General features: G+C 37.9%; 1 protein-coding gene across 5 annotated transcripts in view; it reads right to left on the reverse strand.

Moving 5' to 3' along the window:
- ERCC6L2 (ERCC excision repair 6 like 2) overlaps positions 1–25,348 on the reverse strand; it is a 96,025-nt gene that overhangs the window by 29,711 nt on the left and 40,966 nt on the right. For all 5 annotated transcript variants that reach the window (XM_072959159.1, XM_072959161.1, XM_072959162.1 and 2 more), the window contains 4 exons: positions 22,304–22,456; positions 18,208–18,288; positions 15,670–16,831; positions 10,813–10,967 (listed from right to left, as the gene is read on the reverse strand). In XM_072959159.1, coding sequence (XP_072815260.1) covers positions 10,813–10,967; positions 15,670–16,831; positions 18,208–18,288; positions 22,304–22,456 — 1,551 coding nt within the window. The remainder of the gene's footprint in view (positions 1–10,812; positions 10,968–15,669; positions 16,832–18,207; positions 18,289–22,303; positions 22,457–25,348) is intronic.

Raw genomic sequence — 25,348 nt, forward strand, 5'->3', positions numbered from 1 at the left:
CGTAGCTGGGAAAGGGGACAGTATTTTCACAGGCTTTTCAGATAACTGTAAATATTCTTTTTTTAATTCTTTATCAGAATTCCATTAAGGTTAGTTTCACGTAATACCCGATACTATATAAATAAGATTTTTATATTGTTAAAATTAAAATGCATCAGTATATTTCATACTTTGGCTGAATTTTGTCCCCCTTGCATAATTTTGTAATATCATTCACTAGTCACTTGGAAAATGCTGATTAACTGAGTTATGTGGATCCTGAAAATGTTGACACATTCAATTATACAACACTGAAGGACTGTATTTGTTGTTATCACCACCTATTGCATCAGAAAAATTTTTAGATATCGGGAAGGGGTCATGGTCATGGTGGCAGATACAAATTTTTCAATATTTTAATTTTCACTTGAAAGCCTGAATTTTATGCCTGGCAACAAGTCTGTTGTTTCCCCTGAAGTGATAGAAAGTATCTACCAACTACATAAATCTTAATAACCATAGTTTGTCTGTCGGTCACTCTTCCAAGTACAAACTGCATTCCATAAAAAAAAAAATGGCTAGTTCAGTGTGCAGTTCAATTACACAAGTGCTGTGGACACTTCCTATTTCATTAAACAGAATATTAAAAAGAAGAGTTCTCAAGGATTGAGATTTAATAAAATTAGTAATTTTTACTGATGCATCAAGGATATTCTTAAGAGAAACTAAAATTAGTTTTCTTTTGCTGCAAGTATGTGGTGGGAAATACGAGTGGCCCGAATAATTTTTCTGAACAAAGTGAAAAGTTCTTTCTCTTAAGGGATCCATTCTTTCACCTGGCCACAGTAACAGGACAGCCTTAAATACAGAATAAAAGTAGGACGTGGCTTTCCAATTCCATTTTGAAGCAGCTAATGTGAAGCAGTCATGAAAACTGTTCATGGATTAATTAAAATTTGTGATGGTAACTTGGATACAGGATAACTGACACGTTTAATAAAAAACATCAACTTAACCAATAATTCTGCCATAAATGGGATGAGAGCTGACTTTGATTATATTAAAAGGGATTCTATCTTCATCAGCAAATTTGCAAAAATATCACAACTTCCATATTAGGTCAAGGGTCACAGTTCAGACGTGTTTATCCTGCCTAAAGCCAACACACCACACAAGAACTCATGTTTATACTAATAAGTTAGAGTAATTCTTCACATTTCTATTGATAGAGTCTTTTTAGTGTCTACTAGAAACTCAATTACAATCAGTAAGCTCTAATTGAATATCTAGGTAGCAGGGACTATTTTAGGTCCTGGGAATAAAAGATAGAGGAAGATTCAGTTTCAAATGCAAAAGAGCTCCAACAGTCTAACCAGGAATCCAGTGCCAGACACTGCTCATGGCCTACCAACAGCCCCTGCCTCCCTCTTTGTTGTCTGAACAAAGTGGAGGTTCTCTTCGAAATGTGTTCAGGGCAGGTGGCTTGCTCTCTCAGTCCTTAGGGGATAAACCAAGATGAGTCAAGCCACTTATGTTCTGCCAGAAAGACTTTCCTCCCTCAGCAGAAGGAGAATATATGAGAACCACACCTTCCTGTCTTTGGATACATTTGTATGAGGAAATAAGTTCTTGACATGCAGTAGTCATCCTGCAGCATGAGGCAAAAGGCTTCATGGGACTGAAAGTTAACTTACTAAGAAAAGTGGGACAGAAAATGGGAAAGCCTGAGTTCTTACGACGTCACTGAACTGGAACACCAAACCTGGAAATGCTTCCCTGCAGACTTGCCGTTATGTGAAATAGCTCAATGACCTATTAGACAGGCAATTTTTAGATGGTTACTCTATTGTTTGCAGCTGAAAGCATCCTGTTGACATATGTATAGTACACACAATGCAATGTGATGAGTGCTATAGCACACGTACACGTGTGCAGAAATAAGTAAAGATGAATTTGAGGAAGACATTTATACTGCTTTGGAGAAGACTTGGGAGAGCTGTCACTGATGATACAGGGGTAGGAGTTTGACAGGCAGACACAGGTAAGTGGAATTTGAAACAAAAGAACCACAGGAGCAAAGGCACGGAAGGGTAAAAGGCCATAGTGTGCTTGGAGACTAATTCATAAACTAAAGGCTGACTAGGAAGGGCCTGTCCATCTTTACATGCCCAGGGTCTGGCCCAGTGCCTGGCACAGAGCTGGTGTCGATAATCCTGAATGAGTGTCTCGGAATGCGACTGGAAAAGCAGGCTAGCACCAAACTGAGACAGGCCTTGTGTGCCACGGAAAAGAAACACAGTGAGATATTTCACAGAACTGGAAGACAGAGTGACTGTTAAGATTTGTTACTGCTAGATGAGGAAGCTCATCATTCTCCATGCTTTCCCTTCTTGTGTGGGTTTCCTGTACCAGCGTGATGGTCAACAGATGACAGATAATGAGTGAAGATGAAGGGTACCAGCATTGATGCTGCTCCAAAATGAGTAACATGTTTACATTACCTGCCATTACCTGCTATTACCTGAAGAGTATCCCCTTCACTGATCACTTGTGGAGCTAAGAGTCAAGACGCCTTTACTCATAGTGAAAATGGTTGGGGGGATCTGCCTTATGAAGTACTTTCTTGCAGGAATTACCAATAACAAATGTTCTCTGACCTTCCACTCTGTGCTGCCTGTTGCTAAGCGCTGGAGCTTATTATAAAAGTGTATCCACGGTCCTGATTCCTAAGCAACTTGTAACATATAGAAGAGGAGAGTAAACACTAACATGGGGTCCGCCATGTCTACAGTGATGACTGGCCCAGAGAATGGGCATGAATGGAGCTTGGAAGAGAGTGATCTCCAAAGACTCAGGCTTTAAGGAGGAAGCAGAACTCAAACTGGGTCCATCTGGAGTGGAGGATCGGACAGTAGATGACATGGTTGGAGGTGCAGACTGAGTAAATTTACTGAAGACCATGAATACCAGGCAAACCTGAGGATACTCTTAATTCAGATGAGGAGGGCCTGCTTTCCCAGGCAGAGTAAATATATTCAGAAGTAGCTCTGAACAACGTCAAGTCATCGCCAGAGAATTTTCAGGAAAACTGTGAAAGTTGTTCATGGAAAAGATACTTTAAACCACTTAAAATTTTTCAGAACATAAGTGATGAGGTTCATCGCACCCTGACAACAACTGAAAACCTAAATTCATTCAGAAGGCATCAATTATATGCAAGACAGTATTTTAGGTCTTCAGAATGATCAAATTGAATCAGAGATGCATCCTGCTGTTTTGAAGTCCAGAGTTTTATTAGAAAAAAGCTTACTTGTAGCTTAGGGAGGAACTGGGGCAGGCTTTGTGGAAAGAGGTGCCACATCCAAGGTACATGCCGAAAAGTCTGGAGATTGGGAGGTTAGAAAGTAAGGCTGAAGGTTATTTCTGGTAGAGAAAAAGCATAAATAAAGAGAAAAAGGGTTAAAAAAATCCTATCTTTGCCAAAATATCACTGGCAGAGTAGATAGTGGCAGCAGTCTTATTGTATTTCTTGAGTCCGGACAGTTTTAACCATCAAAAAAAAATTCTTTTAAGGGAAAGACTCATTCAGTCCACTTGAATTTTTTGTTTAACTGCTAAATTGAGCCTAATTCTTTACAGGCAAGTTATCTTGGAAAACTAGACTGATTTGTCATATTGGAAGAGTAAAATGTAATAAAAACAGTAAAATCTCCACAAAAAAAAAAAAAGAAAGAAAGAAACCAAAGGAACTGAGGGAAGAACTCAAGAGACGACAGAAGGATCAAAAATCCCAGGGATTTGCGCTGACTGCCACTGCTGAGCCCGAAAGAAGCCACTTACCCTCTCATTTAAAACAATCCGTAAAGTAGCATGTTTGCATTAAATAATCTCCAAGAATCCTTCAAATTCCAAAAACTGTGACTCCCTAACCTTATGACTTTGCTTTACTTGTCCTACAAAAGTCAAGAATCCATACGTGTGCCGAGGCAGGATTCTCGGATGGATGGCGATAGGTGTGCCATGAAGTGGCCATGTCCAATTGATAGCATGGTTTTCATAGAGGGATAAAATAAAATTTGAAAAGGGCTGTTAAGTGCTTAACATTCTTTAAGTCATTAGGTGGAGTCAGTCAGAGTTCAGTGGGGCCTTACAGCTCTAAGCTTTTATATTGCTACTTAGAAGACATTATTTGAAGAAATAGTGTTTTTCGACTAGTGAGAATCTTCCAAGTTTTCTAAATGGAGAAATTGTTCAGAAAAAGCCAGATCAATCTTCTGTGCACTTGGAACGATGACTAGTGGGAGAAGAGTTAGAATCAAGCTACTTCCTAATAGGCAAAGATTATTTTTGCCAGTTTAGTTCACTATCAAATTGGCTTATAATTCCTATCAGATACAGTGTTTTGTATGGTATTCTTGATGGTAAATCAGGCACAGTTCAAGAGGGGGGTCCATCTATAAAATGAGAGGACGGGACTAGGTATCTTTCTTGGTATTCTAGTATTATTCAATTATTGGTACCACTAACAACAAAAATAATAACAGGTCATTGCAGGGAGTAACAGGAAGAGCTTTACTCGTCACCCCTAAAATAAGCAACAATCTCAATTATAATAATGAAAATTTATGGCTTTCTTGCAAGGAGTTGAATGTGTTTTGCACACTTCAGCTCATTAAGCGACATTACTCCATTAATCCTGGCGACATCGCTGTGAGGAAGGGTGCCACAGCTCCTCGCGGCCACCAGCAAGGAGGGGGACAGGTCTCTGTGTTTACAGTTAACACCTGATTCTCCTTCTTCTGACCAGGTGACAGGTGTTCTTCACAAATGACACTCTGTCTTTCTGAGGCAATCCCAGTTCTAAAGGTAGAAACACAAAAGCCTTTTTCATGCCGACACTGGCCATGTCACTTCACACATATACACACGCAACATAAAAAAACTCGATCTCTACTAAAATCACTTGAAAGAATAACTTTCTGATACAGACATCATAAATTTAACATCTAGCTACAGAAAGAAAAACGGTAAGACCGTAAAAAAATCCCACCCAGTAAGAATTAATTCCGTTACATGCTGAAACCATAAACCTAACTTATTGGACTACTTCATAAACCAGTCATTTGTGAACAATTACTTTTACCCATCATGCCACTCACTATCCTGAAAAATAGGCTAATGAATGCTGTATCTCCCCAGAGTCTGCGCATTGTAAACAGTCCGTCCCTCCTTGCTGACTCCCAAAGCTGTATAAACACGCTACAATCAAGTCCACCACAGCTCGTGGAAATCCTTTCTTTAAGGAATCTACAAAATGCCAATCGAATACAAATACAAGAAAGAGAGTTCTTACTAAGATAACATTCTGTATTTACAGTATTCTGAACAGTGCTGAAACCTGCACTGGTCATAGAAAAGGCACTCTCCTCCCCGGGCACCCCCGCCCCGGGCTGACAGCATGCTTGGTTCTCTCATTTACACCACACTGCAATAACATAAAGAAGGGTTTACTATTAATCCAGGTTTTACTACAAAGCGACCCGTTATTTCTCTGTCAAACACTGGCAAGAGTGCCAAGTGTCTGTCATCCAATTCAGGGGATTAAGTCTTCTTTTATAGTCTGATACTTGTACCAGTTTATAAAAATACAGATATAGTTTCTTCGAGTTGGTCACAGTCTATATTTTGGCTTGGATTCAGGCAGCCAAGGTTGACTATGACAGCTGGCAGGAAACTGAGGGGAGAATATATCCTCCCCCTTTGAGTCGCCAGGACTCAGTTGCCATAGTGATTAATCCGTAATTGAATGATGTCTTTGTACAATTCTTTTCAGAAAACTTTAAGTAAACTTAAGTTGAAAACATGCAGTTGATTGAAAAACTGTGGCACCGTATCACACACAGGTATAGCTAAGTCCTGTGACATACTTTCATACATTCAAAGAACAAATTAACTCCAATAAAGGTATTATCTGTTCCTCCCAATATTTAAAACTTTTCTTTTTGGTCTAAGCTTAAATCTAAATTGCACGGGGTTTCCCTCTGGTTATCTTTTAAAATAAGCTGTCTTCAGAAATGGTCTGAAATATTCATGTAGAATTGAGGGCCAAACAAGTTCTTATTTTATATAGGTTATATTGCTAAAATTAAAAAAAATCTAATTAGAAATTTATTTTAGGAGAGAGAGGTTTTAATTCAAGACATCTAATTAAAATATGTCCAACAAATAGAAATTAATTGACAAAAGTATCAACTGAAACGAAAAAAAGAAACACGGAAAAGAAATTTTAATATATGGTTGAATTTGATTGGATTCATAGGTTTTGTCATTTTTGGTTACCAATAATTACATCAAAAGGCCTGAGAAACTTTGAAAGACTGTAGGATTTTTTTATCTCCGATTTGCAGTGTACATTCCTCCTCTTTTGTCAGTTTTCCATTTCGGATAATCCTTTGCAATTTAGTTAAAGGCTCTCACTTAGACGCAACTACCGTATTCCTTGAAAAGTGAAACGCTTGCATATTGTGGCCTCTGTTAACCTTGTGTTGCCTTCATACAAATAAATAGGATTTGTTTTCTTAGGAACTGAGGCTCCGTGTCTGCATCTGACTGCAGACGCACACACAGACCACACGCAGGCACACCCACACCCACATACAATCTCCAAACATGAAGGTCTCTAATAAAACTTTGGTGACAGATATGAAGTGCTCAGAAGAATTCTCAGTCATCAGAAAGATGCTGGATGTGAGCCCCAGATGAAAGATACTGGACTTCAGGTAGATGGTCCAGGGGTTTTTGGAGACCTCAAAGAAGAGGCTAACACAATGGCTCAGTCTTTTTGCCTTCATCTCGCTTCATTTCCCTTCAGCTTAGTTTATTCTCTGTTCTTCCCATAACCATTTAAGTTTTTTCAAAACTGCAAATTCACCCATGGCCACCCACCACGGCACTGAAGCTGTAAAACCTCTCAGTGAGAGACATATATATATCTCTAACCAAAGACGGGGGTGTGTTTCACTGATTTACTCATTAAAGGTGTTGAAGTATTATCGACCGGATATGATGAAATCAGTGACTGTGAGCATTTTTTCCCCCTTAGAAATTCAGTGAGATGGCTTTGAAATGTCATCAATATCTCATCTGTGTAAAATAACATTAGTTTAAAAGTCTCTTCAGAAATCCTTAATTTAACCACCTTTACAAATAGTTTTCAGAAAAGAGAAAAATGACCCCACCATCATTCCACTTTCCTGACATTACTGAAAGTAGTTTCTAGTTTCCAGAAGAATTAGGATGAGGAGAACTCAGAGTGCTATGTACAGAGATGCAGAAGGCTAGTTTGATGGCCCAGTGCTGTCCCACTCATTTGACTGCTTGTCAGCAGCTACGGAGAGATAATGAATTAGAAGTCACTTCAGCGGATCAATCTAAACAGAAAATAAATCTATCAGCTTTAAAGAGAAAAGTTAACCAATAACTTCCACTCTAATACAGAGTATCCTAAGATAAAACTGATACAAGTTATAAAGTACTGTTTTCATAAGCAAAAATTTAATAATCACGTATAGAAATTTGAAAAATAGTCTACCAAAAAAAACATTCTTTTTTTTTCTTTTGAAGGAAGTCCAAAGCCCCATATGGAGTAGTACCACCCAGTCTTTCATTTAGAGTTAAAAGATGGTTGCATGCAACTGTGTATAGATTATCTGTCCTTTTTGATCCCCACCCTCTGGGGGACTTAGAGACCTGACCTCAGTCTTATCCACTGGCTGTCGCAGCAATACTTAACATTCACCGGGTGCTTCCTTTGTGCCAGGTACTGTTCAGGGCATTTCACAGGCATCACCTCATTTGGTTATTACAACCACCTTTTGAGGTAAGAAGTATAATTACTTGTATTTTAAGCATAAGGAAATTGACGCATAGAGAAGGTAAGTAACTTTTTCATAGTCACACAGGAAGTACGAGGCAGAGCTACAATTCAAACTGAACATTCTGAAGACAGTCCATGCCACAGGCTGGTAATAACCATCGAAATTCCTTCTGCCTCTAGAAGATGACAGAGTGCAACAAACTGAAGGTGAGACTCATTCTGAGTTCTTTCATTTATTTATTTCTAATTAAAATAAAAGGAGGAAAACATGAGGTATGTGTCGGCGTTGTAGTTTTATGTCAAAAATATCGTAGGTTTAGTTTTTGATGTTGGTGAAACACTGAAGAACATCATAAATATGTATGATGACCATCTATTTTGAAAATTCTGGTTTTCATAGAGCAAGACCTTCTTTTGGATGGTAAGTTTATAATACCGCCCCTGAGTGAGTTCTGTATATAGGTGACACGTTACAGCTTTTAAGGTGCTAAAGCACAACTATACTATTAACCTGAGGTATTAAGTGATGCAGGTCCAGTCTGAGAGAAGGAATCTTAGCCTGTCAGAGTTTTACTGTGCCAAGTACTGCTTTAAAAGTCAGCCACTGAAGTGAGTATGTTGATACAGACTGTTCTTGGCCTGCTGGCATTGGTGGTATGGGATTGGACCTCCTGCTTAGTGGCTTTGAAACGTCCCTGAGTATTTTATATCCACCATGATTCAGTCATTAAGACACCAGATTTCTTCGTATTTCCTGATAAAGGTCTACTAAATCGGTCTCTGTGTGATGGGAGAGACACATGGCCTCAAAGGGCATATCAGAAACTCCAGGGCTGGGTATTCTCATTTGTTCCCTGGTAAGAAGTGCCCCTCACTCCGAAAGTCACTGTGAAGGGACAAGGTTTCTGATGAGACTGTGCTGTCCACCTCAAGAAAACCGGGGCTGAAAAATGCTGAAAACTACTGATACTGCTAACGGAAGGCTAAAAGAACTCCCTCCGTGCTCCCCCCACCCCTCTATTAAATAAGGCAAAGTGTATTTCCATCATTCTCATGTTTACAGCTTTCCTCGGGACGGTTCCAAAGGGGCTTTTCATTGCTTCTCTATCTAGTGGTTGCTTCTTTGGTCCATTTTGGGAGGTACCATATGGCTGTAAATTTCCTCTCTGAAAAATAGCTGGAGAAGCTAGTAACCACTAGCTAGTTAAATTATTTCATTAACATCTACTACATGGTTTGCCAAGTTTTCTGCCCTTTCACATTAAAATTTGCTTGGAAAAGAGCATGGTTAAGGAAAAAAGGCATGGTTTAATACAAAACCTAATTAAAAAGCAGCTGTGTGTTTAGAAGATTCTGATACTCTCTTCATTCTCATATAGCAGATTTCCGGCAAACTCAGCATGTTTCTGCCTATCTTTTTCAGGTGGGTCCTACGAGGTAGTCAAATTGTAGAGATGCCATCTACAGTTTTGGCTGAGATATGGTATATTCCTATAGCAAATGAAAATATAAAAAGTGGCATACTTGAGTCACGAGAGAATGCTTTCATGAGTTGTGTCTTGGTATTGTGTCTTTGGCTTACGTTGAAAAATGCTAAAAGCACAGCCTTTCAAAGTCCATTATTGCATTTACTCTAAAGATATTGTAAGACAACTGACTGTTGACTAGATCGTTCAATGGTCCCCATTTAAAACGTCAGGTGACAAATTTTCTTCAAATTAAGCACTAGGGAAAAAAAAGCCTTGCTCCTCCTTAGAAGAGCTGGTATTTTTGTTTTTTCTAAGGACAACCATTCAGCTCAGTGTTTCTCAGCAGGGTGTTATGGCATTTTGGGCAGAACAGTTCTTGGCATGTGGGGTCCTACCCTCCCCCAGTGGGGACAGCCATTTAGTATCCCTGGCTTCCAGACATTAATGCCAGTTGGGCCCTCAGTCACTGTGACCGCCCGAACTGCCCAACATTTTCAAATGCTCTAGTTGAAAAGACACTACATGTATTTTTACTTCCTTTGTTTGGTCTACCAGGAAACTCAATCAAATCTGTCAGTTAAAAAAACATATGTCTAGGTAGATACAATATATCCTATATAATTCCATTCTAACTTTTCCCCAGTCTTGAACTTCCAGTTTAACTCATATTCTCTTTGGTCATGAACTTCATTTTGTATTCTAATTTTATTAAGACAGCCCCAAATCTTTGTCAAACCAGATGAAGTACAACTAAATGAAGACAGTTTGACAGTTCAGAGGCCCTTCCCTCCCTTCATTTTTAAAAGTAGCACCAACTTGAAACAAAAACGTCATTGTTATACACAATACACATTTTTAATTTCTACACAAAAAGCGGAAGGAAAAAAATGAGTCCTCAGACACTTAGCTTTAAGGAATTAAAAAAAAAAATAAGCCAAAGAGAAGAAAATATTTTTTAAAACTTTTGATGAGAGGCATTATGTGTAAATAAAATACCTACTTTTATATAAAGCCTTATTTCTACGTAACAGCAATTTTAAATGAGAAGAGCCGAGAGAAGTTATTACTTTTAACATTATAAAACATATTTTGTTAAAAATATAAATTCTATATGGAGTTAGTTTTTGGGTGCATCTTCATTTTAGATGAAACATTTTGGAGGAAATCTAACGATACACTCTCCCTTCCCCATGTGAGAGAAGTAGTTTTGGTTGTGATTTAACTGATTCCTTCAGCTTCCTCATTTTTGGCAAACTTTCACTGAGGGAAACTATTAAGCAACTCAACATTATTAGGCATCTCGATATAGATTTGGCTCTTAATATAAAACATCTTGAATGACAACAGTGTCCCCAGTGGTACTGGTTTTTACACTTATTTACGTGTCACTTACAGGCCTGTTTGTACTTCCGAGGGAATACTTAGAGAAGACCCTACTGAGGAAAATGAGATTAAAATGAGAAGAGACATTACCTAAGCTCTTCCTACCTTAGAAGTGCAAACGGCTATGTTCGCGGGAAGCTGGGAAAACTGCTTCAGTTCAAACACATCACGCGCTGCCCATCGGCTCATGTGATTTTCCGCTTTGCTCGATCCGATCACATTCTGATTTGAGTGAACGTAAGCCACTTCCTGAACGCCACCTAGGAGGCAATTGACGTTGGTTAAGTGATGCCGCATGATGAAGCAATATGGTTCAAAGTACACTTTAAAAATGATCAGCAATACATTAAAACACGTTATGCTTATTTTATTTTTAAACCTTGAGGGAAACGTCCAGTTTCAATGTCAGGATCAGAATTCTTTAAATAAAGATATTGAATAGAAAAAGAGTTCAAATATACTGATCCAGGTTAACCTGGAGATGACGTTTCTCTCTTATCAATGTAAGGACTTTTGTGATGAGGTAGTAATTTTTAGATTTCAAGTTGAAATAAGGGTTTTGGCCAAGAGAAAAGCCATAGTGGAAGGCTGAACATGTTTTCTCTGTTGATTTAAAAAAATGTTTACTAATTTAAAGAGAAGCTCTAGTCTCATCTGTGCCTTTAAGCACGCACGCGATTACAGGGATGAAGCAGGAGCATGGGGTTTACGCCCACGGAGTTTCGGTGGGACGGCTTTGTTCAGCTTCACTGTTTCTATCGTGTCTTTTCTGTACATATGCCCGGAGAATGTCAAGATCTGGAGGCTCTGAGGAAATGAAAAAAATTAACTTACAGCTTTTATCTGGAAGAAGTTTAAAAAATGGCTACATTTTTTATTGTTTTGCTTCTAGGCACCTATAATTTACTTTTAAATTGTGGTCATAAAAGAGAAGGCTAGAACTGAGGTCTATAAAAGCTCCCTCAAACAGCTCTGGCAATGAAGCTCAATTATGACCTTCAACACTTGTGCTGTTTCAGTCCTGAACCTCTCTCAACCAGAACTGTCAATCATGAGAAAACAAGATGTCACATAAGATGACTAACAGAGCAACTAAGAGAATATTCTCCTTTAATTCCAAAATATCATGTAATGTATAGAGCGACAGTTTAAAATCTTCAAAAGGACTCTTCCGGTAGAAAATTTACTCAGATTTTTAAGATGTTGATGACACACTTGATGCATTATTCAAAATAGCAACTAGTTCCACACTAACTCTTGACACCTTTTACACAGCGAAAAAACCCAAAACCAAAACTTAGCTGCTCTTTTTAAAAAGTTTCTGCAATAATTCCTCAAACCTAAAATCTAATCACAGCACGCAAACCAAAGGATAGTCCGCCGCCTCTTTAAAGTTTGCTTTGTACCACTTAGCTTTTCTGAAAGACCTCCATTAGCACGTGTTTTCACAGAGGAAGAAATCCACAGAGGATTTTCACTTTTATGAAAAAGGGCAAAAAGTGACAACAGTGTCCAGTGTTTGTTTTGCAGCGAGCTGTTGCAGGGCCAGCGCGCTCCCCAGCCCCAAGAGGGGCATCGCCAAGCTCCCTCCCCAGGAATGACTCTCAGCATCTCCACATCGAGCTGTCACAGCTTTGGGCTGTGTCTGTGAGCATCTGGGCTTAAGCTGGATTTATTTTGTGCAATTGTGAACAAGATGTTTTCTAAGGTAATTGCTTCTTTGCTTTGTGCCATTTTGGCTTATGAAAAGCTACTCGGGAAGGCTCTATTTTCATATAACAGGGGAAACCTGCACTTAGTTACAAGGGTATCAAAATATGTATCATAATGAATTTTAAACGAGGCTGCTAATAACCGCAAAAGCAAGCTTGATTTGTAAATAAATCAAACACAATCATTAAGGTTTTTACATCAAAATATCCTTGCTTATATATCAGATTCTTTTATGTAATTTTGGGGAATGAGTCAGACACTTTTGAAAGCAATGCTGACTCTTAAAAGTCACTACGCAGCTTCTTGGCAGATTGTGGCAGGGAAAGATTTTCAATCTCTCTGAATCCTCACGTGAGAACATGAGAACAGTAACTAAGCCACAAAACCAAAAGCCGAGGACAACACTCCCAACAAAATAAAATTACAAGACACTCTCATGAGCCCTAAAATACAAGAAGGTGGGTATCAGCCACTAATAGCTACACACTCTGCATGGCATCAGGGTCTCTGTGGCGAAGGAAGAAGGAAACAGCAGGGTGGCATCTGATGGATCTGAGATGAGGACACCCTGGCACCATGGGCTACCTGAGATCAGCAGTTGGATCTGGGAAGGTCTTCTACTCTTTAAAGCTGAGTGCTGTGTATGGGGGGCTTGCGGAAAGAGGCCTGAGAGGCTGGGGCAGGCTGGCCCTAAGGAACTCCCCAAACTGACCCACAAGGGCTCCCAGGTCAGGACCATACAATGAGGAAAAGCTGCTGAGATGGAGTCAAAATGAGCAGGAGAGGAAGAACAGGGCTGGGGGAAAGGGGAGGTCTAGAGCAAAGCAGGGGAGAGGGGCAGGGACAGGAAACCCCACCACAGTCCTGAACACTGTACACAAATAGCAGATACGAATCTCTGTGAAGTTAGAAAAGGTTTCCTAAACTCTGTGTCATTAAAAAAAAATTCCAGGAAAAGAATTTCTATAAAAATGAGCAAGAGGGTCAAGTATCATAAAAATTGTAAGAGAAAAGAGAATAAGCAGCAAGTAATAATCCTACAATAAAAACATGCCAGAAAGATGTGCTTACAAAACAGAATAAAACCATAAATGATTTCGAAATTAGGTACAAGACTTTAAGAAAGTCATAAAATACAGGAACCAACAACATAAATCAGAATTAGAGTAACTCAGAAATGAGGGGCAGAACTCAGAAAAGATTTAGGAATTTAAAAAAAAATCAGAAATGAAGAATAAACTAGAAGGAACATTAAGAGAGGATAAACATAACAGATACTGATTTATGAGAAATAGAAGGAAATCTTTAAAAAGAAGAAATGAAAGGGAGATAAAGGATTTAAGAGAATGTGACAAACACTGAAGACAAAGAAGACTGAAGATCTGAATGACAGAAATTCCTGAAGACGAGAGCTAGAACAAGTAACCAAAAATACTAGTACAAATACACTTTCCTGAAATAAAAACTGAGTTGAGGCTACACTCTGAGAATACTGATCCAGACAGCTCTGGACTGAATATTTGCACCCCCACCAAAATTCACATGTTGAAGCCCCAGTCCCCAGTGTGATGGTATTTGGTGGCTAGGACTTCGGGAGATAATTAGATGATGAGGATGGGGCCCTAATGAATGGGATTAGTGCCCTTATAGTAAGAGACATGAGAGAGATGATTCCTCTCTCTGCCATGTAAGGACACAGCAAGAAGGCAGCCAGGTGTAAACCAGGAAGAGGGTCCTAACCAAGAACCTAACCAAACTGGCATCCAGATCCTGGACTTCCAGCCTCCAGAACTGTGAGAAATGAATGTTGTGTAAGCCACCCAGTCCATGGTAATTTGTTACAGCAGCCTGCGCTAAGACAAAAACCAAAATACAATCTAGTAAAATTACTGGAAAAAAGAAAAGGAAAAAAAAACCCTTTGGGCATCTAAGGGAAAAAAAAACCATGAAGTACTTCATCACATGCAAAAATACACATATGTTACATATATATTATATACACACATACATACATACACAAATAATTTATCCACTGAAAAGGCCCAGAAATAATAACCAAGCTAGTATAGTAGTACGGGTCATTCCTCACACCAGCCTGTGGTCTTCAAACACACTTTCTCTCTAAAAGAAACCAAGGCTTCTTGGAGAAATTAATGATTCTAGGTCTCAGGCAGGAAACGCATGAGACGATTCTGGAGCGTCCTGCAATTAAAGATGATCAGCATCATGTCAGAGATCTCATGAATCAAAATGCTCGTGTCCAAAGGCTCCCACTATCCAAAGATGGGCTAACTGAGCCTCAATATTAATATTAATTGAAATGGATTCGGGCCCATTAAGTATGTTTGAATCAATAATTCATAGCGATTTTAAGAGAAGAATGGGTCATCCTCTAAGCATATAGAAAGTCAACTTACTATGCAAAAAGCTGATAAGAAACTGTTTTTCCTGCCTTCTCCATATGAATTGCACCACTGGGTAAGTAATAGCAGATGAGGAGAAGCATCTCCTTACAGAAGCATCCTAACTAACAAATGAAAAAGAAATAAGAGAAGTAGAAACTGTCATTTTGCTGCTCTGAATGAATAGTTACAGGCATTAAGCATCAATGGCTGCCAAGACCATAAAGAGAGAAACTAGCAAACATTTGTCACACACTTTTGTCTTGTCAAAGGGACTGGATTTGATACAGTGTCAGAAGCCAACTGCTCATTTGCAGGAAATACAGAGGGCAGAGGAATATGTCCAACTGTACCAAGAGTACATAGTCAGCAAAATGCAAATTAAGTAGAAATCTATAGATGGCCTGGGTTCTTCAACAGATGAACCTCAAAGAAATGAAAGAGATAGAGGGGGAATCCTATATGTTAAAGTAAACCATCTAAAAATTTTTTTAATGAGTGAGACTAAACTATAATGTCTAGGGATACACATTTGTATCAAATGTATACACATTTGACAAAAACCATAAAAACGCAAAGATGTTAGAATAATTAGTATTTATGGAGGTGGGGGCTATGATTCAGATGGGCCACGTGGAAGGGGTCCTGGGGTAGATGAGAAACTTCTCTTCTTGACCTAGGTCTAGTCTTCCCTTTATCCTGCCATCAACCACTTCCTCACTGGTGTCTCAAGGTAGCATCTTGGTTGTAGAGCTAATTCAACCTAACTCAAGAATCTATTACAGAACTGTCTGATTGCACAAAACGAATATGTAAAGAAAATTTTTCAGAATGTATTTGCAGTTACCTAAAAATTTATCCATTGATTCACACATGGGCTCTTGATCGACAACGCTCTCGTTTGAAAATTTCATTGGTTTTCTTGGTATGGAAGTGCTGTTCTTCTTATGACCAGGCAATTTTGAAGAAAAACTGATTCTCTCTTTTATAGATTTTGGTCTATGATTCTGTTTAGAGAAACTGATGTGGCAAACAGATAAATCGTCATCTGAGGATGAAGAATCATCAATAGTCTGAGAGCTGCAGTCTTTAGCTGTTGCACACAGTTGGTCTGTTCTCTTCATTGTTTTTGGAAAAGTGCAAAATTCCCTTTTATTTTCCTTTCTTCTCTTCAACTTCAAAGAACTAGTAGCTCTTTGCTTTCTTATTCCTGACTTGGAAGGAATTTCAATGTCATCAGATTCATCACTAATATCGCTACTTCCTTTTCTTTTTGGAAAAGATTTCAGGGTCATGTTCTCAGGATTTAATTGTTTTGAAATTAGTCCATTTCCTTTGACATTGGTCTTTCTATCATCCCCATTATTTCTTCCTCTTACAGGGTTTTCTGTTTCAGAATCTTCAGATCCATCCATAGGTAGCTTAAATCTTACACTATTCTTAAGGACTCTCTGAGTTGCATACTGCGTGGGAAAGATGACATCACTGTCCTCTGAATCTGTGACATCCTCTAAGATGCAACGGTGGTCAGCTGTACTTTTAAAATTTTTCTCATCATCAGACTCAGAAGAAATATTCTGTTCTAAAATCTTCTCACTTTTATCAAGAATACATTTTTCATTTGGGTTTAGGATGTTAGCTAATTGCTGATGTTTCAAAGTACCAAGAGAGTCTCGACTTTTCTGACAACCAACATCTTCAGCTTGTGTTGAAAGGCATGAGGGCTGTTCATCAGAGCTCACATCATCAGAGGTACTGCTTCCATCACTGTCCTCAGCCGCTTCACATTTTGTCTCAAACAATTTAGAGAAACCACACTGGAGTAAGGTGAGCTGTCCAGGAGAACCTACAGTTTTACTTGAGTCAGATGCTTTGTTTTTAGCAGTCTTTATTATAGAGTTTCCCACTGATTCATCGTCACTAAAATCACTGCAGAGACCACGTGCTTCTTTTGCCAGTGGTTCTGCAGGTTGTTCTGGACCTCTGTGTTGACAGTCAGGCCCTCCAGGCTATATAAGAAGCAATGACAGAAATATTAGAAAACATCACGATAATAGTATTAAATCCATCACACTGGAAGGGGATTAAATTTGGGCATATAATTAATGTGTATCACTTGGTATTTTCTGTAACTACAACATTTAATAAACAAACGTTAACAGATTTAATATTACAGCCTGGTATACTCTTTTCTCTTTTCAAGTTGAATAACTTTCCAAAGAAATGAAAATTTAAACTAGAACACCAAGTGATCAGTTATTTCTAAGGAAAGCAGAGAGCAGAGCTGTCAGCTTGTAAGATGCAGAGACCAGCTCTGGCCTCCAAGTGAAAAGCACGGAACTTACTCTTTCAATCATGCTTTAAAAACAAAACAAATCTGTAGGAGTTAAAGTAAAGAGTTTGCAACTGGCAAATGGTTCTAACTGATTACAAATAAGATTTGATAGACTCTTGACCCCCTAGAAATAAAGAAAATATTGTTGTTATCAAATATGTTTCTTTCACATCAGTCAGAGCTAAATAGATTCTCCAGTTTCTGACAACTGAGGCTTTATTAGTAAAAGATTTGAGAAAAGTATTATCCAGTAATACTTCTGCCAACATTTGGTATTCATGTATTTCTATAAATTTGGATAAATATTTACTCCATATTGGGTGATATAAATTTACAGGGGTGGTATAAATTCATAGTTATCATTATATGTACTTATCATACAGTTATATGATATACTGTTATATCATGTATGTGATATACAACATAACAAAGAGTTATCCCACAGCCCATTATATTGTTGGGTTTGTATACATTTATAGTTAAATTCCTAAAAACAAACAAGAAAAAACAGCAACAATTTTTTTTAAAGTCTACATATATTCTTTACTTTTAAAAAGGCTTTATGACGACAATACAGATTTTGTAGTGTGTGCGATGACAAACTACTCAAAAGATCAAAAGACAAAGGACTCAAAATATCTGCTTGAGTCAGAGAATGAGTCTGATGTTTGGATTCAATAATCCTAAACACACATTGATTGCTATCTTTCTGTTTAGTTTGTTGTTTAGTGAAAAAATTATTTGTTTATGCTGGATTGGCCACCTATACAGTGCATTTAATTTTGGAGTTACATTTTGGCATATTAAAATTCCAGTCTGGAATGTAAACCCTGGATGATTGCGCCTGAATTTGTTTCTGTGATACGGAATGCTAGCCTACATTATTAATTTTTCTGACAGTTCTCTGACTCTCTGTCCTTGATTTTTTTTTAAAAAAAGACTTTTCTTTTTCTTTACACACTGAAAAATGAAGGAAAAAGACAAGAAACTTCAAATCATCACACACATGTTTCCTTGGAGTTCTGGTCTACAGAGTCAAAGATTGCTTACTGTTTCTAGTTTGTGTACTGGAGGTTCTTCCTTCAACCATGTTGTGGCTGTCATGATCCCTGCTTCCACTTGGCCTTCTCTCTACAAAGAACACAAGTAACTGTGTGAAACACGGGGCGAACAGAACCAGACAAACAACAGCAATGGCACATGCTAAAACTCAGAGTTAAGAAATCCGAGCACAGCTTGCTTTAGCTCTCTTCATGCTGCTTTGCAGTATGCTAATTAAGGAACTCATAGGCAATTTATGTACCATTTTTAAATGCTTGTAATTCTCAAGTAGTAGAGAGGCACAGTGGAAACCTGCTGCATCCATAAAATACTCTTCTTTCTTATCATAAGCTTATTTTTTTCAGATAGAAAATTAACACTTCTCAGCAAACTCCATTAAAAGCCCTCACAGGGAGAGTGAAAAAATGTTATATATTTACCTAGTAGTGATACATGTCTATATAATAATTATATAACTATTATATTCATGTAAATATTACATAACATTGCAATAACTGTAAGGACATACTATCAACGTTTCAAGCACCACAGATGACGCTGGGTATTGGGAACTGGTATTCTAGCTTACATTGCTAGTGTATTTGTAGCTCATAGTCATTGAAATGTGTATTGATTCTTTCAGTGTTAGCAGACATCAAAATGAAAACGTCCATCTAATGTAAAACTAAAAAAAAAGTTTAATTATCTAACAGGTTTGCTACCTCTTTTAGGAGTGTATGCTTTTAAAACTTTTGGTATTTCATGTAGCAGAAATATTTCATGGCCTGGATCCTAGGATATTAAATTCGTCTTCAAGTGAAAATAAATTGATTTCTCTTTCCAAGGCTTTATTTGTTGATAGAACAAGGGGAATTAGTACTACCATCACCAGAGTGACAAATATCCAGCTTACAAATACGCCAATATTCATAATACATCCATGGCATGGTTCCAGCTACCTGGTGTCCTGGGCAACAAGGGAGACTCTCCCGTACAGAAGTTGAGAAGATGATGAAGAGTTCTGAATTGCCATGGGACCTTTCCTCCCAATGCCTGGAGGCTATTACTGTAAGGGAGCAGGGAGCCTCCTTCCTCGTGCCCTTTCATCTTCTCAACAGAAGCTAAATGGCTACAACAGATGTAATTGGCAGCACCGGAAATCCTCAAGCTGCCAGAACCCCTCTCTGATAGGTAAGCGGCAGCTCCTCTGCTGCTGCCCAGGCCAGACCCGCAGGAGTCATCCTGAACTCCTCTCTTTCTCTCATACTCTCTGTCTGATCCAGCAGCAAGTCCTGTCACCTGTACAGAACCCAGCCATTTCTCAGGCCATCCACCACCACCCCTCCGGCCCAAACCACCATTATCTCCCGGCTGGACTGTGGCAGTGTCCTCCTACCTGGCTTCTTGCTTCTGCTCTTGAACCTCTACTGTCTGATTCGTAATATTTAGATAGACAGTATAGATCAGACTGTGCCATTCTGCTGTTCAGAACCCTCTGATTGTTTCTATTCTCCGTCAAAGCCAAAGCCACAGCTCCTGCCTGATCTGTTTCCCCTCATCTGAATGGCCCCATCTTTTGCTCTCTTGCCTGCTCCGCTCCAGCCACTTTGGCTTCCTCGCCATTCTGAAGTCACGCTGCACAGGCTTCTCCCTCAGGGCCCGTGCGTTTGCTCTCTCTAAACGCCTCTTCCTTCCTCATCTTTTCGAAGAATCAAATACAGTCTACAGTCGCACTGTGAGTGCTTCCTTGGCTACTCCATCAAAATTGATAAGGCTTTTTCCTATTTCCCTATTTTGCCCTATTTCCTTTCCCCATTCTGCTTTACATATAACATTGTGTACGCTTAAGGCGTGCAAGGTGTTAATTTGATACATTTATCTACTGCAACATGACTCCAATCCTAGCTTTAGCTAACAGCTCTAAGACGTCACATGGTTATCATTTCTTTTATGTGGTGAGAGCATTAAGATCTGTCCTTCAGCAATTTTGAGGCATATAACATAGTATTGTTGACAATAATCATTATGCTGTTAGATCTCTGGAATTTATCCATCTTCTATTTGCTCTATTTTTATCCTTAGAATCTATCACCATAATATACTATATGCTTTAGTTATTTTTGCTGCTTATCATCTGTTTCCCTCAAATAGAATGTACTTTTTTTGCAGGCAGGACTTTTTGCCTGTTTTCTATTTTCATTTCTATATGCCTAGCTCTATATACAGTACTGACTATTTAGCATATACTCAATAAATGTGAAATTAGCTCTCAATAGCTATCTCTAAAGGGAAACCATCAGAAAGTCAACGCAAAATAGAACTAAACTGCCCAGAAGCCGTCAGATTAACAGTGTTCTATAAACTCAAATTTCTGTATCTTAAAACATTTTAAAGGGGATTTTTCTACAACCTTTAAAAATTAAAAATGTGTCACAGGAAGGGGAAGACTTCTTTTACTGTATGATATACACTTCTATTATACAGGGCTTGGAATAATAATATTTTAAAGCATTGTTTGGCCAAAAGCACAGCAAGAATCTACTAAATTCTGGTTGATAACAAATGAGCAATTTTAATTCAACATTTAATTTAACAACTGAGTGCCAATGATGTGTCTAGGAAGAAGTTAAGCATACTTTACCACAGACAAAATACGAGATACGGAGGGTCCTGACATTAACAATCCTGGGGAAGAAGCAACATCTATTTAGGACGACCAGAGAATAAGGGAACTTTTCACTTTTTGAACTGTCATGTGGAATGCCTTACCTAACACTTGTTTAAAAAGGAGTGGGTGGCTATTCTGATAAAAGAGGAAACTAAACTACTTGATATACAACAGAAAACAGGATAATATGATACTAATATGTTTTACAGATAATGATGTCAAATTAGAAACATGAGTATAGTCTGGTATGTTGGGTAGTACTCTGAGATGGGGGTGGGATCTGAGGGGGGCCTGGAGGACAAACAATATTATTGATAAGAGAAGACAAATAGGAAAGAAAAAGTCTATGAAAGAAACGGCATGCCCAAAACAAGAAAAAGACAAGAGAAGAGGGGACTTCCAATGGGCCACTCAATTCAGAATCAGTTACAATACAATAAAAACTCAGCGATATGCATCAGATATTGTATAACAGTGGTAACAGTCACAACACACAAATACGTACCCCCCTCCTCCCCATCACTGGTGATCACGCTGGAACTGTTACGGAACTCGCCTGCCATATGCTCACTGATGTCCTGCGTTCATTGCATAACTGTTCTCTTCTGCCTCCCATCAGGTGGTCTACGTTCTTTAAGGACAGGGACCAATTGTTCCTCGAACTGTTTTTATGGTACTTATTAAATAAGTGAAGAACATTAAGGTTTCCCTACAAAGTCCTGGCAGTTAAGGGAAATATACCCTTAAGTTTTCCAAGACTTAGTGTCCTCAACTGTATGACGAAGGGGTTGAAAAAGAGGACAGTCCAGGATTTTATGATACTTATAAGAAAATTACGTAGAAAATAGGTTAATATTCTTAATACTCTGGCATATTAAAGACTTTAGAAGATTTTTTTTAAAAGGACATAAATATCCTGTTAAGAATAAGAAACATCTGCATGCTGAGGATGAACACAACTGGGAGAATCTGAAATATTGGTGTGGAATTTTTATTGGGAACAGAAAACAAAAATCTCCATGAGACATGAGAGTGCATCTCAGGGAGTATTCATTTGGTAACTTTTAATCGAAACACATTTTATATTTTTGTTTATTTAGGAAAGTCTTTTTTTTAAGTTCCTGACTTCAACAGCTGTTTTCAACATAATAAATTTCTCTTTCCCAGTCTGAAAATGGCCCTCAAGGTCACACTGTTTAGTATATGTAACTGTATTTGTATGCGTACATTATTTATAACTATGCATGGGAAAAATCTTAGTTTAGAGGTATAATAATTCATTTCCTATTTCTCTAAAAGTAGAAACTCTAAACGTAGGACAGCTTTTATGAACGAAACCAAAACTTCTCCGAAAAGGCACCAGCAATTATATTTCAAGTTTCCTGAGGGAGAGAATCATGTTTAAAATATTGAAAAGGTCAGAGAAAAATTTCACACCTCCAGGATGTCCCTTGTCAGGCAAGACCCTTCGGATCTTAGTTTGAAGAGATTGTAGACCCCAAAAAGCTCTCCTCGGTGCTCTTTCGATCCTTGAACTGCTTCAAAATATCGCTTGGCATTTTCACTTCCAATCACCACACAGTGAAGTTGCTGTAACAGAGAAAACACAAGGTATTTTTAAAGTGTTTGCTCCAACAATATGTCAGAATTTCCTGGCTTTCCCTGTATATACACAGCTTTAGCTGGGGCAGACAGAATCCCTGCAGGGAGGAAATTTTACTTTAATTTCCCTGGCAGATGTTGCCATTATGGTGAAATAATAATAATCTGGCCAGTCTTACTGAAGAAGAAATCTTACGTTTCCTATTTCATGTGTTTTCTAACAACTGGGTCAAGATCATATCTCTGCGGAATAGTCTCCTGACATAAAACGTAAAAGGCCCACATTTTAATACACTTACCTTCTTTCTAGACTTATTTCAACAGAAACTACTAAGACTGGCAGAAATAGTCCCTACATCTCCAAATTAAATTATAATCTAAAGTAATCACATAATAACCATGTTGGTATCAAACTATTTGTGGCCATGGTTATATTGTCAACTAACAGCTAAAACCTAATCACTGTTAAGAAACATTGCACCTCTGAAACAATTCTGAATACAGAAAGAACACTGACATGGAACCCTTAAGGACATCTGCTACTTCAAAATCAACATTAATGTGTCTCTTTATTTACTAGATACTTTACTAAATATAATATAAGTACAATATGATTAACCCCATGTACACTTTAAAATTTCTTGAAAGCAACAAAGAATGCACAGAATGAGAAATCAATCTATTGTTAATGGAAGGATTAGTAAGGAGTGATACTTTACTGTGACTATCATCTCAGTTGACTTGTACTATAATAAATTATTGTAGGCAAATAAGATTATTCTTATTAATAAGAGCTACTATTTATTGAACACATGTGTAGCATTTTCACATTTATTAATTCCTACAACCCTGTAAGATATTAGGGTTCCTTTGGGAAATAAAAGAACTTAAATTTAGATAAATTAAGTGCCTTGCTCACAGACTCTCCATGAGAAAGTAGCATTTCTAGAATTTATACCTGAGTTTGGCTGAAACCCAAATTTATACTTGTTACCAGTTTCTCATCTCCAGTTGTCCTTCTTACAACAAGACACTTAGGACCTAAGAAGTTATGGATCAACATACCAACTTGATCAGTTTTATATCAATGTCCCAGAAACACGGGTTATAGTCCTGGGACCACAGAATCACAACAGCAATGGATGTACTTGATGGTCCCGTTACCGAGGACTTTACCCTTGCTACTGACTCTTCCTTAAACACATGTATTCTCAAAAACAGTATATGAGCACCTCTTTAAAAACATCCTCACCAAACTGAACAATGCCAATCTCCCCACCTCTGTAAAACAAACAAGCAAACAAAAAACAAAAAAACTCACAAAACAAAACAAAAAAGTCTTTTGCAGAATGTGCAGAACACAATCGTATTTTATTTGGCATTTCTGGATTACAAGTGTAGTTAGGCTTCTTTTCATACACAGGTTAACCATTGCATTTTTTTTTTTCTTGAGTCAAATGCCTAATCATAGTCTTTTTATTGGTTTGTCGGAGTTCTTTATTTTAGATGCTAATTTCCTCCTGGTCTCTCCTTTAATTTGGTTTGTAATTCCTTTGTCATAGGGAAGTTTCATACAAAAATGTAGTCAAATTCATAATTTTGGCCTTGGGGGCTGTATCAATTTCCTAAGGCTGCCATAACAAAGTATCACCAACTGGGTGGTTTAAAACAACAAACTTACTCTCTTTCAGTTCTGGAGGCTAAAGATCTGAAGTCAAGATATTGGCAGGGCCACGTTCTCTCTGAAGCTTCTAAGAGAAGACCCTTCCTTTCCTCTTCCTAGCTTCTGGTGGTTGCTGGCAATCCTTGGCATTCTTTGGACTGCAGCTGTATCACTCTGATCTTTACCTCTGTCATTACATGTAATTCTCCCTCTGTGTCTGTCTGTATCCAAATTTCCCTCTTTCAAGATCAGTCATTGGATTAGGGGCCACCCTAATCCAGTATAACTTCATTTAACTTGATTACATCTGCAAAGACCTTACTTCCAAATAAGATCCCATTCACAGGTACCAGGGGTTAGGACTTCAACATATGTTCTTAATTTATTTTATTTTATTTTATCTTATTTTATTTTTATTTTTATTTTATTTTATTTTGCAGGGGGAGGTAACAAGTCAGCTTCTAACAGAGGCTTTGTTAAAAGAATTTTGCATTTATATTCATGAGACATATTGGTCTATAATTTTCTGTTCTTGTAATGTCTTTGACAATTTTGGTACCAGAATTCTTCTGTCTTTCTCAGGTAGGCTGGAAGTGTTCTTCTGTTTTCAAAAAGAACAAGAAACATTTGATAGAACTCACCACTGAAGTCATCTAGGTTAGGATCTTTCTTAGTGGGAAAGTTATGAGTTAAAAATTCACTTTCACTGACAATATAGTTATCATTTTCCCTCATTTGAAGTTATTTCTCTTAAATATCCAGTATCTCTAATAAGTAGTCAACTGTCTATCTAATTCTAGTAATTTTATAGACAATGCTTTTTTTTTTCCCTTCCCATATTATTTCTGGAAAGTTTACGGATTTCACTTTATCCTTGGTGTTTTACCAAAGATGATGTAAGTGTGCATCTATTTTTATTCATCCTATTTAGCACTCAGTGGGCCCATATAAATCCGTGGACTCTCATTTTCTATTGTTTAAATGTTTCTTCCCTTATTTTGGACTTCTTTCCTTCTCTTTCTTATGTTCCCTTCTTCAACTATAAGACTGATATTGCAGCTTCTAGATCTAGCCTTCATTTCTTCAAACTTTTCTTTTCTTTTTTTTTTTAAGGGGGGTGATAATTAGGTTTACTTATTTACTTTGAATTTTACTTATTTTTTTAAATGGAGGTACTGGGGATTGAACCCAGAACCTTGTACATGCTAAGCACACAC

This window comes from Vicugna pacos, chromosome 4 (genome assembly GCF_048564905.1).
Source record: "Vicugna pacos chromosome 4, VicPac4, whole genome shotgun sequence".
Taxonomy (NCBI): Eukaryota; Metazoa; Chordata; class Mammalia; order Artiodactyla; family Camelidae; genus Vicugna; species Vicugna pacos.